The sequence below is a fragment of the Electrona antarctica genome (genome assembly GCF_951216825.1).
Source record: "Electrona antarctica genome assembly, chromosome: 23".
NCBI classification, from domain to species: domain Eukaryota; kingdom Metazoa; phylum Chordata; class Actinopteri; order Myctophiformes; family Myctophidae; genus Electrona; species Electrona antarctica.
In genome coordinates, this window is record NC_136804.1 from 30,704,044 (window position 1) to 30,716,683 (window position 12,640).

Below are 12,640 nucleotides of genomic sequence, written 5' to 3' on the forward strand. Positions count from 1 at the left end.
GTGCAAATGCGTGTTGTTGCAACCGTACCCAATGGGGAGACAGGATGCAGTGTTGCCAGGTCCGCGAATTGTAAGCGAGTTGTAAGTAGCGTGTTGAATGGCATTTTTTCTGGGCTTATTGTCATAGACCTGGCAACAAATTAGGCGGGGGTGTCGGTGCTTGTGGCGTGTTTGTGTTTATTATTGATATTGATATTGTTTGTGAGTCTGGACGGGAGGCGGCTGTAGTGTCAGTGCAATGACAGTTTTTACGCGGGTGTTGTTGAGTGTGGGCGTGCGGCGCGACATGAGGAGATAGCCGTGGATCGACGCGGAGGGTAAGGCTGTGTCGTGTTAGTGTGTTGTTGCAGTGTGTGTTGCAGCGTGTTGCAGCGTGTCAGTGACGTAGTAGCTGGTGACTTTATGTTCCTTTCCTGGGCTTGGGCACATGTTTTCAAATGTATAATAGATGTATAGCTGATGCAAGCTCGCAGTGCATTTCCAATGGGAGTCACATGGTTTGACACAACATTTGTGTTGTATGAGGGGGAGGGGGGCAGTCGAAACACAGCCGAAAGCCATACAACACAAATGTTGTGTCAAACCATGTTACTCCCATTGGAAATGCATTGCGAGCTTGCATCAGCTATACATCTCATACAACAAGCATGCATCAATGTTGTATGGTAGATGTAAAGGTGTGAGTCGGGCCTAAGAAATTGGAAATACTTAAGTAAAGTACAAATACCTCAAAATTGAGTAAATGTACTTAGTTACTTTCCACCACTGTTGTAAAAATGTTGTAAATACAATTGGATGGTCAGAAACAGCTTATGGTGTGCTGTACCTTTTGTCTATGGGTCAAGATATCTCAGCTTGACGTGTTTTTCTTGAGAGAGATTGACTGTTGGAACACATGTATTTATGTTGAAGGCTTATTATTGTCTCCACCAGGCCGAAGGCATGGGGAGAGAGTATGTTTTGCACTCCGTCCGTGTGTGTGTCCGTGTGTGTGTGTCCTTCCGTCCGTCTGTTACCAGCTAATCTCCGGCACCGTTAACCCGGTCGATGCCAAACTTTGCACACACACTCCCTGGATGCCATCGATGAACCTCTGCCCCACATTTTCCAGAACTGCCTGTTATAGCGCCACCAGGAGGCCGACTTTTGTAAAACACATATTTTGATATTACTCCTCCAGATTCTGTCCAAAAATCTCACAAATCGTTACACAGTATCTCTATTGTCATGTGCTCAAGTCGGATCTGTCCGATATTTCATATTCCATCCTAATTGGCTATAATTGGCTTTCACAGTTTGCAAGATTGCCCCGTTTTGAACAAAAGCCTCAAATCATGAACGCAGCATGCAATTTACGTGAAATCTTTCACACATTTTCTTACTAGGCTGAGGAATATATCGCACCCTTTTCACATTGGCCTGTTATAGCGCCACCAACAGGTTGATTTTTGCAAAACACATTTTTGGAATAAAATGCCTCAAATCATCCAATTGCCATCAAAGGCAAACATGTTTATATTACTCCTAAACATTTTGCCAAACATCTCACACAGTCCTATCCTCCTGGTGGAGACCTGTGCCCAGAAGGGCACTTTTTCTAGTTTATTCTGTATTTGAGCCACGGACCACCATTTGATGAGATTGAAGGCCTATTCATAGTCCAGTTTTCAGTGAAGAGGCGACCACCGAAAACTACAACATGACGTCACGCCGTGGTGGTCACCGCTCACACAACACACCTCTCTGTGTTTACTAACCACGGTGGTCACCTCTTCACCGAAAACTGGACTAGTATCAATAGGCATTTAGTCTCTCGATCAGATAGAATATTTTGTTATCGTTGGATAAGATTTTGTCCACAATTCCTATTTATGTGGTACCATAGGAGAGATAACAGGCAAACATTGATCGAAATAACAATTATTCTACATTCTCTAATTGTGTAGAGAGCATATTGTAAGATCAACCGTAAAACGTCCTTTGGGAACAGTCAATGTTTGGGAAGCACAAACGTAATCAGTACACCATTAACAACAGGTGTGTTGCGAATGGTGTGGGGTAATTGATCACACCACCTATTTTGTGTGGCCCATACATTTGTGCTTCCTAAAGGACGTTTTGATATGTTCAGTCCTGCACTCATTCCGGGCCCCTCGCCGGAGAGAATGTCGTCCGTGTGCAGCTCTTGGAATAGCGGAGATATTTTACTAAATACACGTTTTCTGCCAGAACTTTCAAATGACTACGAAACTAGTCCTCAAAATGACTCCAAGTCTTAGAAATTCATTATTGGGTGAGTGCACAGGGCCGTTCTACAAGTTGAAATGCCGATGAGGTTGGTCTACTAACTGTGCACGGATAGGACCAGTCTATGACTGTGTGGAAAACATGAATACATAGGGCTATTAACTTGTAAACTGAGATGATCTAATATTCAATTAACCAAAACCAACTTACAGTTAGTTGATTTAAAATGTATTTGTGTGTGCTCGTGCTTCGGACAAGTGACTTTTGTGCCTTAAGTGAGTGGGAAATGTACTGTGCAATGTGCTTCTTCTCACCCTACCCCTAAGGGAGATGCCATACGACCTCCTGACGAGTGACATTTCGCTTGTATATCCGCGATCTTGTTCTCTTGGCTGTGACCAAATAATTACTGATAGTGAAAAAGGGAATCCTGGAACATAGATCACACGCACAGGGGCCATGGTGTTATGTTCAAACATCCTAAAATATATTTCTAAGAAGATCCCTGTGGTCTCCAGCCTAGGATGGAACTACTGTAGATCATTTATTGCGCCTCCAGCAAGTACATTTACTTAAGTAATAAGTGCACTGTACTTAAGTATAATTTTGTGGTATTTCCAAATTCAATTTCAAATGCCTTTTACTTCTACTCCACTACATTTATTTGGCAGCTTTAGTTACTAGTAGTTATTTTGTAGATTTTGATTACAAAATATACACGACTTCATCCCTATTTTGGCTATTTGCTCACAATGTGCCGCGATGCGACGCATTGTGAGCTTGTAGATCTGCTATTTATTTTCCAAAGATCATTATACATTTGAAAACTTGAAAAGGGACATTCTGCACAATGAGCACTTTTACCGTTTAGCACCTTAAGTACATTTTGACGCCAATACTTTTGTGGTTCTACTCAAGTAGTACAACTTTTTTTTTGTCACAACTTTTACTAAATTGTGACAAGATTATGTCTACATTGCAGTATTGCAGGGATGTCAAACTCAAATACACAGTGGGCCAAAATAAAGAAATCGGTCGAGGTCGAGGGCCGGACTGTGTTTCAACACACGGGCACCGCGGTCATGAGGACGTCCCAGGCAAACAGCAAAAAAGTAAATGCATTTAAAACTGAAAATGCATTATTATTAAGCTCAGTTTCCTGTTCTATGATCCTCACCAAGCACTGATTTCATAGTATGTGATATGTGCCAATGCACTCGCAGTGAATTGTCGGACTTGTAGTATTATGGTGGTCCGTGCAATATACCAGAGGGCCAGTTCTAATACTAATTAAATATCATCCCGCGGGCCAAAGATAATTCATCCACGGGCCTGATTTGGCCCCCGGGCCTTGAGTTTGACATATATGCAGTATTGATAATTTTATCAAGTCAAAAAATGGAGTACTTTCCCCTCCGGGATGCACACGCAGATTAGACACACCGACAGACCTACACGTAGAAACAACGGTCGGACATGCGGTCGAACATGTGCTGCTCCCGTGCTTGCGGCTAGGTTTCTGGTTTAAGGACTTCAGTGTTTTGTACCATACTATTGTATGAGTATCGAACAAAGAATGTTTGCTTTCGCCATCTTTGTTGAAGAAGAGTCTGGGCAATTAAGGTTTAGTCTTACTAGAAGTACTAAAAGTTTCTCAATCTTCTATTTAGATTTAGTCTGGCTTAATCTAGTTACCTCTGAGGTGGGTTTCTGGAGGTCAATGATTAAAGTGTGATTCCCTTTGAGGGGATTAAGTCCACCCATCAAGCCCATTAGTGTCAACCTCAGACCATCAGATCATGGTCTGATTTTGAATCTAAATAGCTTTGTGTTTCTGCTATTGTCCTGGCTCTGCTCTAATTAAGAGCAATTTAGAGGTTTAGCATTTAATGCTTTGTTTACTACCCTGTTTCTTGTAATGGATTGGTATTGTTTAAGCCTTGAAATGTGGTGTTTAATTTTAAAATCCACTGCTTCTCTGCATATCGTCTTTCCCCCTCTGTCCAGGTTTGATTAGATTCTAATCCACAAACTTCCAAGGCACTAATCCCATGGGTCATAAAGTGTTGTACAATTAATAAAGTTGTTTCTTTAGCATTCGGACCAATAGTATGTCTAAACTAAAGCCTGTACCCTCCTCACCCCCTCCAGCTATAGGCTATGGACCAGCAGCAACGACACATGAGTGACGAGGAAGAAGAAGAAGAGACAGTGGTTCTGCGAGAAGAGTCTAGCAAGAGGAGGAGGAGGAAAAAGGCTGTCATCACTCCGTCATCTCTGCTGGCCTCCATGATGGATCAGATAGCCGTAGAGTTCATCCTCCCCACCACCGGGAGGACTGGACACAGCCCTGACACAGTGCTGTTGGAGGTGGCTGGGAACTGGACCGTGGAACAGGTATGAATGAATGGACACAGCCCTGACACGGTGCTGCTGGAGGTGGCCGGGAACTGGACGGTGGAACAAGTCATGGGTCGGGGACCCACCGACTGACTGACTAAAAATCAGTGGTTTTCAACCCTTTAAATATCGAGGCCCATTATTTATGGGGGGGGGGGGGGAGTTAAATATCTATAAGGGTCCATTTGGTTACCAATATTAGGGTCCATTTGGTTACCGAAAAAGTATGGTTACTTGTTGAAAACCAATGGACTAAATGATTGATTGATTGATTGATTGATTGATTGATTGATTCCAACAATGTAAATTATAATCACATTGTCGCTGATAATGCTAATGAATGATACGTTGATGTTGTCAGACATGACTTGAACCTGACACTTTGATACCTAATTAATGAATTGAATCATCTACTATCATCTCGTGTCCTGTCCCATGCAGGTGAAAGCCCAGGTGTGGCTGAGGGCTCTGGCCACCAACCTGTGCCCTGAGTTCTACCAGAAGTATTCCCCTGACCACTGCATCCTGCTGTACCAGAAGAAAGGCAGCCTCTGTGAGATCTACGATCTGCACCAGGTCTTCCAGACACTGGACTGCATCCGTTACTGGAAAGGTATACAAACCCTGTTGTTTGATTTACACAAAAAGTGGCAAAAAAACTTCTACAAAATAGCAGATCTACAAGCTATTTTCAGCATGAAACCAAGTGTAAAATGACTTGTGTCTTATACTCTTGTGAGTCTTGTCCACTAGTCCCTTTTTAACATTTTAGTCTAGTTTTTATTTGTTGACGAAATTGTCAATATATTTAGTCTTTATAGTCATCATAGCTTAGTTTTCATTTAGTTTCCATTTAGTTTTCGCCAGTGAAAAAAGGTAGTCAACAAACATTTTTCGTCTTAGTTTTAGTCGACGAAAACAACACTGATTTTTACACCAGTACGTTTGCACTGAAATACATTTTGAATTCCGGACGTTCACTTGTAAAGTTGTAACAGAGCATTTCCACGTTGCAGCATTGATACTTTACTTAAAGTAAAACCTTTGACCTTTTAACCTTTGCTTCTGTTTTCACACAACAGCCCTGAAGAAGGAGGCGGGGCGGATCCAGCTGGTGCCCCGCCCCCAGCCCCCGGACCAATCCCTGCGCTACCAGCGCTTCCTCAACCACCTGATTGGCTACGACGTCACCGACGTCAGCAACGTGCACGACGACGAGCTGGAGTTCACACGCCGCAAGCTGCTGACGCCTCGGCGCCTCGAGCTGTCCGACCGAGACCCCGACCTGTACGCCATGGACCCCTGGGTCACCGCACGGCCCCTGCCCCAACACCTCCTCAGCAAGGTACGGTACAGAGACCCCTGGGTCACCGCACGGCCCCTGCCCCAACACCTGCTCAGCAAGGTACGTTACAGCAGCGGTTCCCAAACTTTTTCATGTCAAGGACCCCCAAATTGACACTAATTAGCCTGCGGACCCCCATTTGAAAAGATATGCCAGGGACCCCCATAAGAGAAGATGTTTTACGGCTCTAGCAGAGATTCTCAACCATTTAATTTCAAGGACCCCCCAGTTTGACATGCATTAGTCTACGGACCCCCATTTAATGGCATTTCTATCTCTGCGGGACCCCAATTTATATTGTAAAATCAATGTTATTTTAACTCTGAGAGTGGTTTCATTTGTACACTCTCTGAGTTACAGACCCATAATGTTCCATTTAGTTCCAAACTATCATTTAGCTGGGGACCCCCTGGAACTCCCTCAGGTACTAGGGTCTTGATATCAGTCTTGATATCAAGATAGATTCCACACTGTATTATCTCTTTTCATCTAGGAAGGGTAACCAAGAACCTTTCATAAACTTAAAGCTTCCTAGAAACCATGACGTTCGGTATGAACTGAAGTTCTATGTGATATTTTGTTTACCTTTCCATTACAATCAGAACGGTATGTCCTCAATATTAGTGTCCCTGTTAAATGAATAATCGGTGATTGGATATCATAATAGAGAGTATGCACATGCATGATTTTCCCATCAGGACACGCACCTCATCTAGACTGAGTGGCAAAACATTGAGCAGCATGGAGTGTTGGAGTTTGGAAGCACTCGTTGGAAATCACTCAACCGTCCTGCATACCACCTGTTTCTAAATGTCACATAATGCAGGCGGCAGCGAAATGTTGTGTTATTGAAAACAAGCACTTCCAAACTCTGACACTTAGAAACATAATCAAATGCAGGGCATTTCTTGACAGAAAGTAGCTCATAACATTTCTATGGTGGATTTTTATGAAACAAAAACTTTGCAGATAGAGGATAATTCAAGCTTTTCGTACAACTGCAATGTTGGCGAGTTTAACATTGTTTAATGCAATCAGACAGGACTTTTCTGTTTGGATGAATGGGCTGTCAAGGCCAGAAAGTAGTTTTTTTCCACTCAGTGGGCGTTCCCGCATAACTTCCAGGTATGATGATGTCACGCGCATACCCTCTATAGGTGCATCTCTAATCATTATCTCTCTCTCTCCTAGGTGAGTAACGAACACATCCTGGTGGTGATCCACATCGGCACGATGAGCCAGACCATCAAAGTGTCCCTCAGCGACACACCTGCACAGGTACAGTAATTAACCCATTAAGACCTGAAACCATATTCTACAAATGTCTTCTAAATCATCTGTAATGATATTTTCTGAAATATCTGTAATTTCTGTTTCTGTCGGTGGTGCTCAAACTATTTCAAGGACACTATTTTCAAGGACGTGAACGTGGCCGGCCAACACCATCTCAAAATGTGTTGTTCCATGGACGGGACCCCCCCCCCCCCCCCCCAGAACAGAACAGAAGCAAAGATATTATAAAAACGTTTGCTGTGAAAGAATTTAAAAATATTTGCACAAGTTTTCACGACTTTTCAAAAAATTGCAGATCTACAAGCTCATAGTGCGGCACTCCGCGGACAAAGCCAACTTGAGTTGTGACAAATCATGACAATAAACACAATGTTTTGGGCCGATCAAATAATTGGAAAGAAGAGAAAAAAAGGCAGCATACAACACTCTACACTCTACACCAGGGGTTCTCAACCCATGGGTCGCGACCCCTCGGGGGGTCGCCAAATTATTTTAGGGGGTCCCCAAATTATTTTCATGAGCTTGTAGATCTGCTATTTTTCAATAGCTAAATTATAACATAATGCTTAAAACACCCAAAGGGGTTCCCGCCCAAAATGGGTTAAGGTTATTGTAGCAGTCAATTTATATTGGGGGTCGGGAGGGGGCGGGGCGGGGGTCCCGAGACATTGCCAAAGCATTTCCGGGGGTCCCCGGCCAAAAACGTTGAGAACCCCTGCTCTACACAACGGTAACACTTCTGCGCTCTCTCTCTGTGTCAATCCTCCACAGATGTTGGCCAAGCTCTTTGCCAAGATCGCCACAAAGAGGGATTTACTGGGCATTCCTGAGGATGTGGGCGAGGCAGACTTTGTGCTGCGTGTGTGCGGCAGGTATATCTTATCAATCAATGATCTGTGCCTTAATGAAAAATGTTATCTGATAATATAAGGTCACGCATTTGACTGACGTCGCTCTCTTAAAGTTTCTTAAATTTCCCCTTTTAACCAACTTCATAATGCATGGAAGAGGCAAGTCATCTGAAATATAAATATTGGCCAAATGTTCATACATTTTTGCCCAGAATAGGCATGCAAGTGTTCAGCAACATTTAGACCATTCAACCCCTATATATATTACTCCGTGGGTTTTTGCGCCAAATTTCCATGATTTTTCAAAATAGCAGACCTACAAGCTCATAGCGCGGCACTCGGTGCCGCGCTATGAGCTTGTAGGTCTGCTATTTTTCAACAGCTAAAGCATAACATAATGTTTAAAACACCAAAAGGGGTTCCCACCCTGAATGCGTTAAGCCGGCTGTACACCCGAGGCGAGCGTTCTAGCATTCAAAGTGTATTTGAGACCGTCCCTTCTTCTGTCCCTGCGCGGTGTTCCCCAGGGATGAGTACCTGTACTCGGACCATGCGGTGCAGTACTTCCACTGGGTCCGACAGTGTCTGAAGAGCGGCGAAGACATCCATCTGGTCCTGGAGAGCCCGCCCAGCACGGACCTGGACCGGGTCCACACGGAGGACTGGTACCAGGTGGACGACTGCACCGGCCTCGGAGGTACGCTATACCAGGGGTCTGCAACCTTTTTCACATGAAGTGCCATGTTTTTATTTTCGTGATAGTCTGTGTGCCATATATAATTATGACACCACATCAAAATTAAATATTACCAATTGATTTTGATTGTCCATATAGGACACACATAACAATCTTAGAAATACTTTCAGGGTGTAATGATCATTAAACTCAGAGCAATAACCCACAGTCCTAATCCCTCCCCAGTCATGAGTTAGGAGTTTGAATGAATTTACAATTATGTGCGGGATGTAAATTATCATTTGTAGATGTGAAGGGACTTAATTTAACGGACTGCACGTTTTTGGAATATTTAATTTTAAAAGAAAAACCTTTTCTCTCACACTTATGCCAGTGTGCCAGTGTGCCCTGTGCCAATGTTGGCACCCGTGCCTAAGGTTGCCTGTTCTCCCCTCAACCCGTGGGTCGCGACCCCTCTGGGAGGGGGGGGGGGGGGGGGGGGTTGGGGGCGGTCGCCAAATTATTTTGGGGGGTCCCCAAATACATTTCCAAAAATAAATAAATAAAAATAATGGTTTCAGTATTCATTTATGATGTATTTTCTCATGCAGTAATTCTGGTCTCTAAACTGCCTCCCCCTGGCCAGCCGGGGCGCCTGATGGAGGGGAAAGGAACTGGTTGGAAAAACATGTACCTTCCACGCGCTACGTCCAACCAGGGAAACTCCCCATGTCAGGTGTAAAGGAGCAACTTGGACACTCATGCATGAAGGAAGCATGAGTTCAAGTCCGTTGCTCTCCCCAGGTTGGCGGAGGGTGTGTAGAGCCCAGGATCACATTAGATGATTGACACAGGGGGTGAAAAATGGGTTACAAAAATCGTGGAATAAAACAAAATTATTAATAAAAAAAATAGCTGATCTACAAGCTCACCACACTCTTTTTTTCCACCACGCACGCGCCGCCTTCCATGCAGGCACTCACGAGCAGCTGACCATCGAGGGGAAGGACCACGAGCGAGTGTTCACCATCTCCATGTGGGACTGCCAGCGGAAGTTCAGGGTCAAGGTGCTGGGCATCGACATCCCCTCGCTGCCCAAGAACGCAGAGCTCACAGTCTACGTGGAGGCCAGCATCTTCCATGGACAGCAGCTGTTGGCCCAGGTGATCACAGCACCACACACAGTCACCACCAGCCATTTGGCAGCCAATTTCTCTTTTAGTTTTAGTCATAGTCTCTTGACGCTGCGACGCGTTGTGAGCTTGTAGATCTGCTATTTTCAGCTTTTTTTTACACAAAATCGACAGTATATTTAGTCATCATAGCTTAGTTTTCATTCAGTTTCCATTTAGTTTTCGTCAGTGAAAATAGGTAGTCGACGAACATTTTTCGTCATAGTTTTAGTCGACGAAAACAACACTGCACCATGGGTTTTCTACCAGTGGTCCTTGAGGGCGTTCCTTGTGGTCCCCAGCTTAAATGATGGAGAGTTGGTAACGAAATGGACCCCTTATTAGATCTTTAGCTCTTGAGAGTGTAAAATGAAACCAAATGGACCCTTTACATTTTACCCTTTCAAGAGTTAAATTATTGTTAAACATCTGCATTACTTAGGCTAAGTTAATTTACAATAAGTCTACACAATTGGAGAATGTAGAACATGTGTTATTTTGCCTGTTATCTCTCCTATGGTACCCACATCAATAGAGCGTCGCAGTCCCGCCTCCTACCCTGGACCAGGAAATGAAACCCAATGCATTATTCTCATAGACATTTCTTAAAGTATTTATTTAAAGACGGTTACGCCGCGGACAAAGCCAACTCGAGTCGTGACAACTCATGACAACACAAACAATATTTTGGACCAAACAAATAATTAGAAAGAAGAAAAAAACGGCAGGTTACAACACTTTTGTTGTTGTTTTTCTTCTTTGTAATTATTTGTTTGGTCCAAAATATTGTTTGTGTTGTCATGAGTTGTCACGACTCGAGTTGGCTTTGTCCGCGGCGTAACCGTCTTTAAATAAATACTTTAAGAAATGTCTATGAGAATAATGCATTGGGTTTCATTTCCTGGTCCAGGGTAGGAGGCGGGACTGCGACGCTCTATTCAGCATGTAACAAGGAAATGTGGACATAGTTTTGGTTCTGCAAGTCTAAATCTCATCAGATGGTGGTCCGTGGGTCAAATACAGAATGAATAATGGACCACTGATCTACACCAAATCTCTCTATAGCCCAGTGGTTATCCACTGGTTGGGTCCAATCATGTGCCATGTCTTACAGATGGTTATCCACTGGTTGGGTCCAATCATGTGCCATGTCTTACAGATATTCATTCAGACATTATGTGCACGTTAAGAAGCTTAAATGGCATGCCCACATAAATCAGATTGGGCAAAGGAACAGACAGAGAGTGTTGCGCCTGTCACAGACATGCGCAAAGCAAGTTCTGTCAGGGAACTCAAGGCAGGTGTTGGCGGCTGTGCATTGGGCCGCCTCAGCTCCACGTCCACACACACTCATTTCTTCTACAGGCCGGTTATTTAACCCATTTAGGCCTGACGTCGAAATAAAAATAAAAAGTTCGCTCTGAAAGAATATATATTCAAAGATTTGTGCCGCATTTTTACGATTAAAAAAAAAATAGCAGATCTACAAGCTCGTAGCGCGCCACTCGGTGGCGCCCTATGAGCTTGTAGATCTGCTATTTTTCAATAGCTAAAGTATAACATAATGCTTAGTTAAAACACCAAAAGGGGTTCCTGTCTTAAACTGGAGGTTTTGCACAGCTCATCCCTGTTTGCTTTGCTGCTGCACACTGATTCTGCTGTCTGCTTAAACTTTTGCTGCTCATGCACCTTCCTCCACCACACCCTTGTCGTTTTGGATGTGCTGTTTAGGTACGGAGGATTCAGAGTCCCTATGGATGGGACTGATGCGCTTTATCAGAGTACCTAATAAGCAGATCCAATTCATCGCCAAACCATAATAAATATATTGCTCATTTTATATTCAATAAATATATATTCTATCCATTCATGAGTTGTCCCGACTGAACTATATGATTTTTATTTTCTTCTATGAAATTTCTATGAAATATTTTTTCTTACCTCAATTAAGACCACGACCTGACGATTCACAATTGGTATTTTATTGTGCATTACTGATATATTTGGACTGGAAGAGGTAAACGTTTGTCTCCCTCCTCTCAGGAGAGGACATCCTCCAAAGCGTTCACGGAGGACGTTTTGTGGAACTGCTGGCTGGAGTTCAACATCAAGATCAAAGACCTGCCCAAGGGCTCACGTCTCAACCTACAGGTACGTAGGCATGGATCTCTGGTGCATTTGATACCATTTTCTTTTCTTTTTTTGTATCTCTGGCCTGGGACCCCAATCTACACTGTAGAAGCCTCAGGGCCCTATTAAGCAAGTGGAATCTAATTACATATAATTTTACAGTTTTTAAGACGTGGGGGCGGGTGCAATGTCATATTACAATTATGGGCCAGGTAAGAAGCGCTTTCGACACCCCGTGGTGTGAGCAAACCGGCCTTGAATTAGTCATGGGAGTGTTTAAGGGAGTTTTGAGGCTTACCCAATGAACATGTCCGTACTATTCTCTTTACGACACCAGCTGATGATGCGCCCTTTTCGGCAAGTGGTATTACATTTCTGCAGACTGGCACCATAGACATGACATGACTTTGTCACATTTGGGTTAATTATTCATATTGCACTGCATGCTGTCACCTTTATGCCTCCAAAGAACAGATCCACAAGCTGTCACAGCCATGATGTGCATAGCTTGTAGGCCTATGTCTCT

General features: G+C 43.6%; 1 protein-coding gene across 1 annotated transcript in view; it reads left to right on the forward strand.

Moving 5' to 3' along the window:
- The window catches only part of pik3cg (phosphatidylinositol-4,5-bisphosphate 3-kinase, catalytic subunit gamma), a 44,893-nt gene that overhangs the window by 2,776 nt on the left and 29,477 nt on the right, over positions 1 to 12,640 (forward strand). The window contains exons 2-9 of the mRNA XM_079493897.1: positions 4,399 to 4,644; positions 5,089 to 5,260; positions 5,730 to 5,992; positions 7,184 to 7,270; positions 8,057 to 8,157; positions 8,664 to 8,833; positions 9,788 to 9,975; positions 12,028 to 12,135. Coding sequence (XP_079350023.1) covers positions 4,408 to 4,644; positions 5,089 to 5,260; positions 5,730 to 5,992; positions 7,184 to 7,270; positions 8,057 to 8,157; positions 8,664 to 8,833; positions 9,788 to 9,975; positions 12,028 to 12,135 — 1,326 coding nt within the window. The 5' untranslated portion in view covers positions 4,399 to 4,407. The remainder of the gene's footprint in view (positions 1 to 4,398; positions 4,645 to 5,088; positions 5,261 to 5,729; positions 5,993 to 7,183; positions 7,271 to 8,056; positions 8,158 to 8,663; positions 8,834 to 9,787; positions 9,976 to 12,027; positions 12,136 to 12,640) is intronic.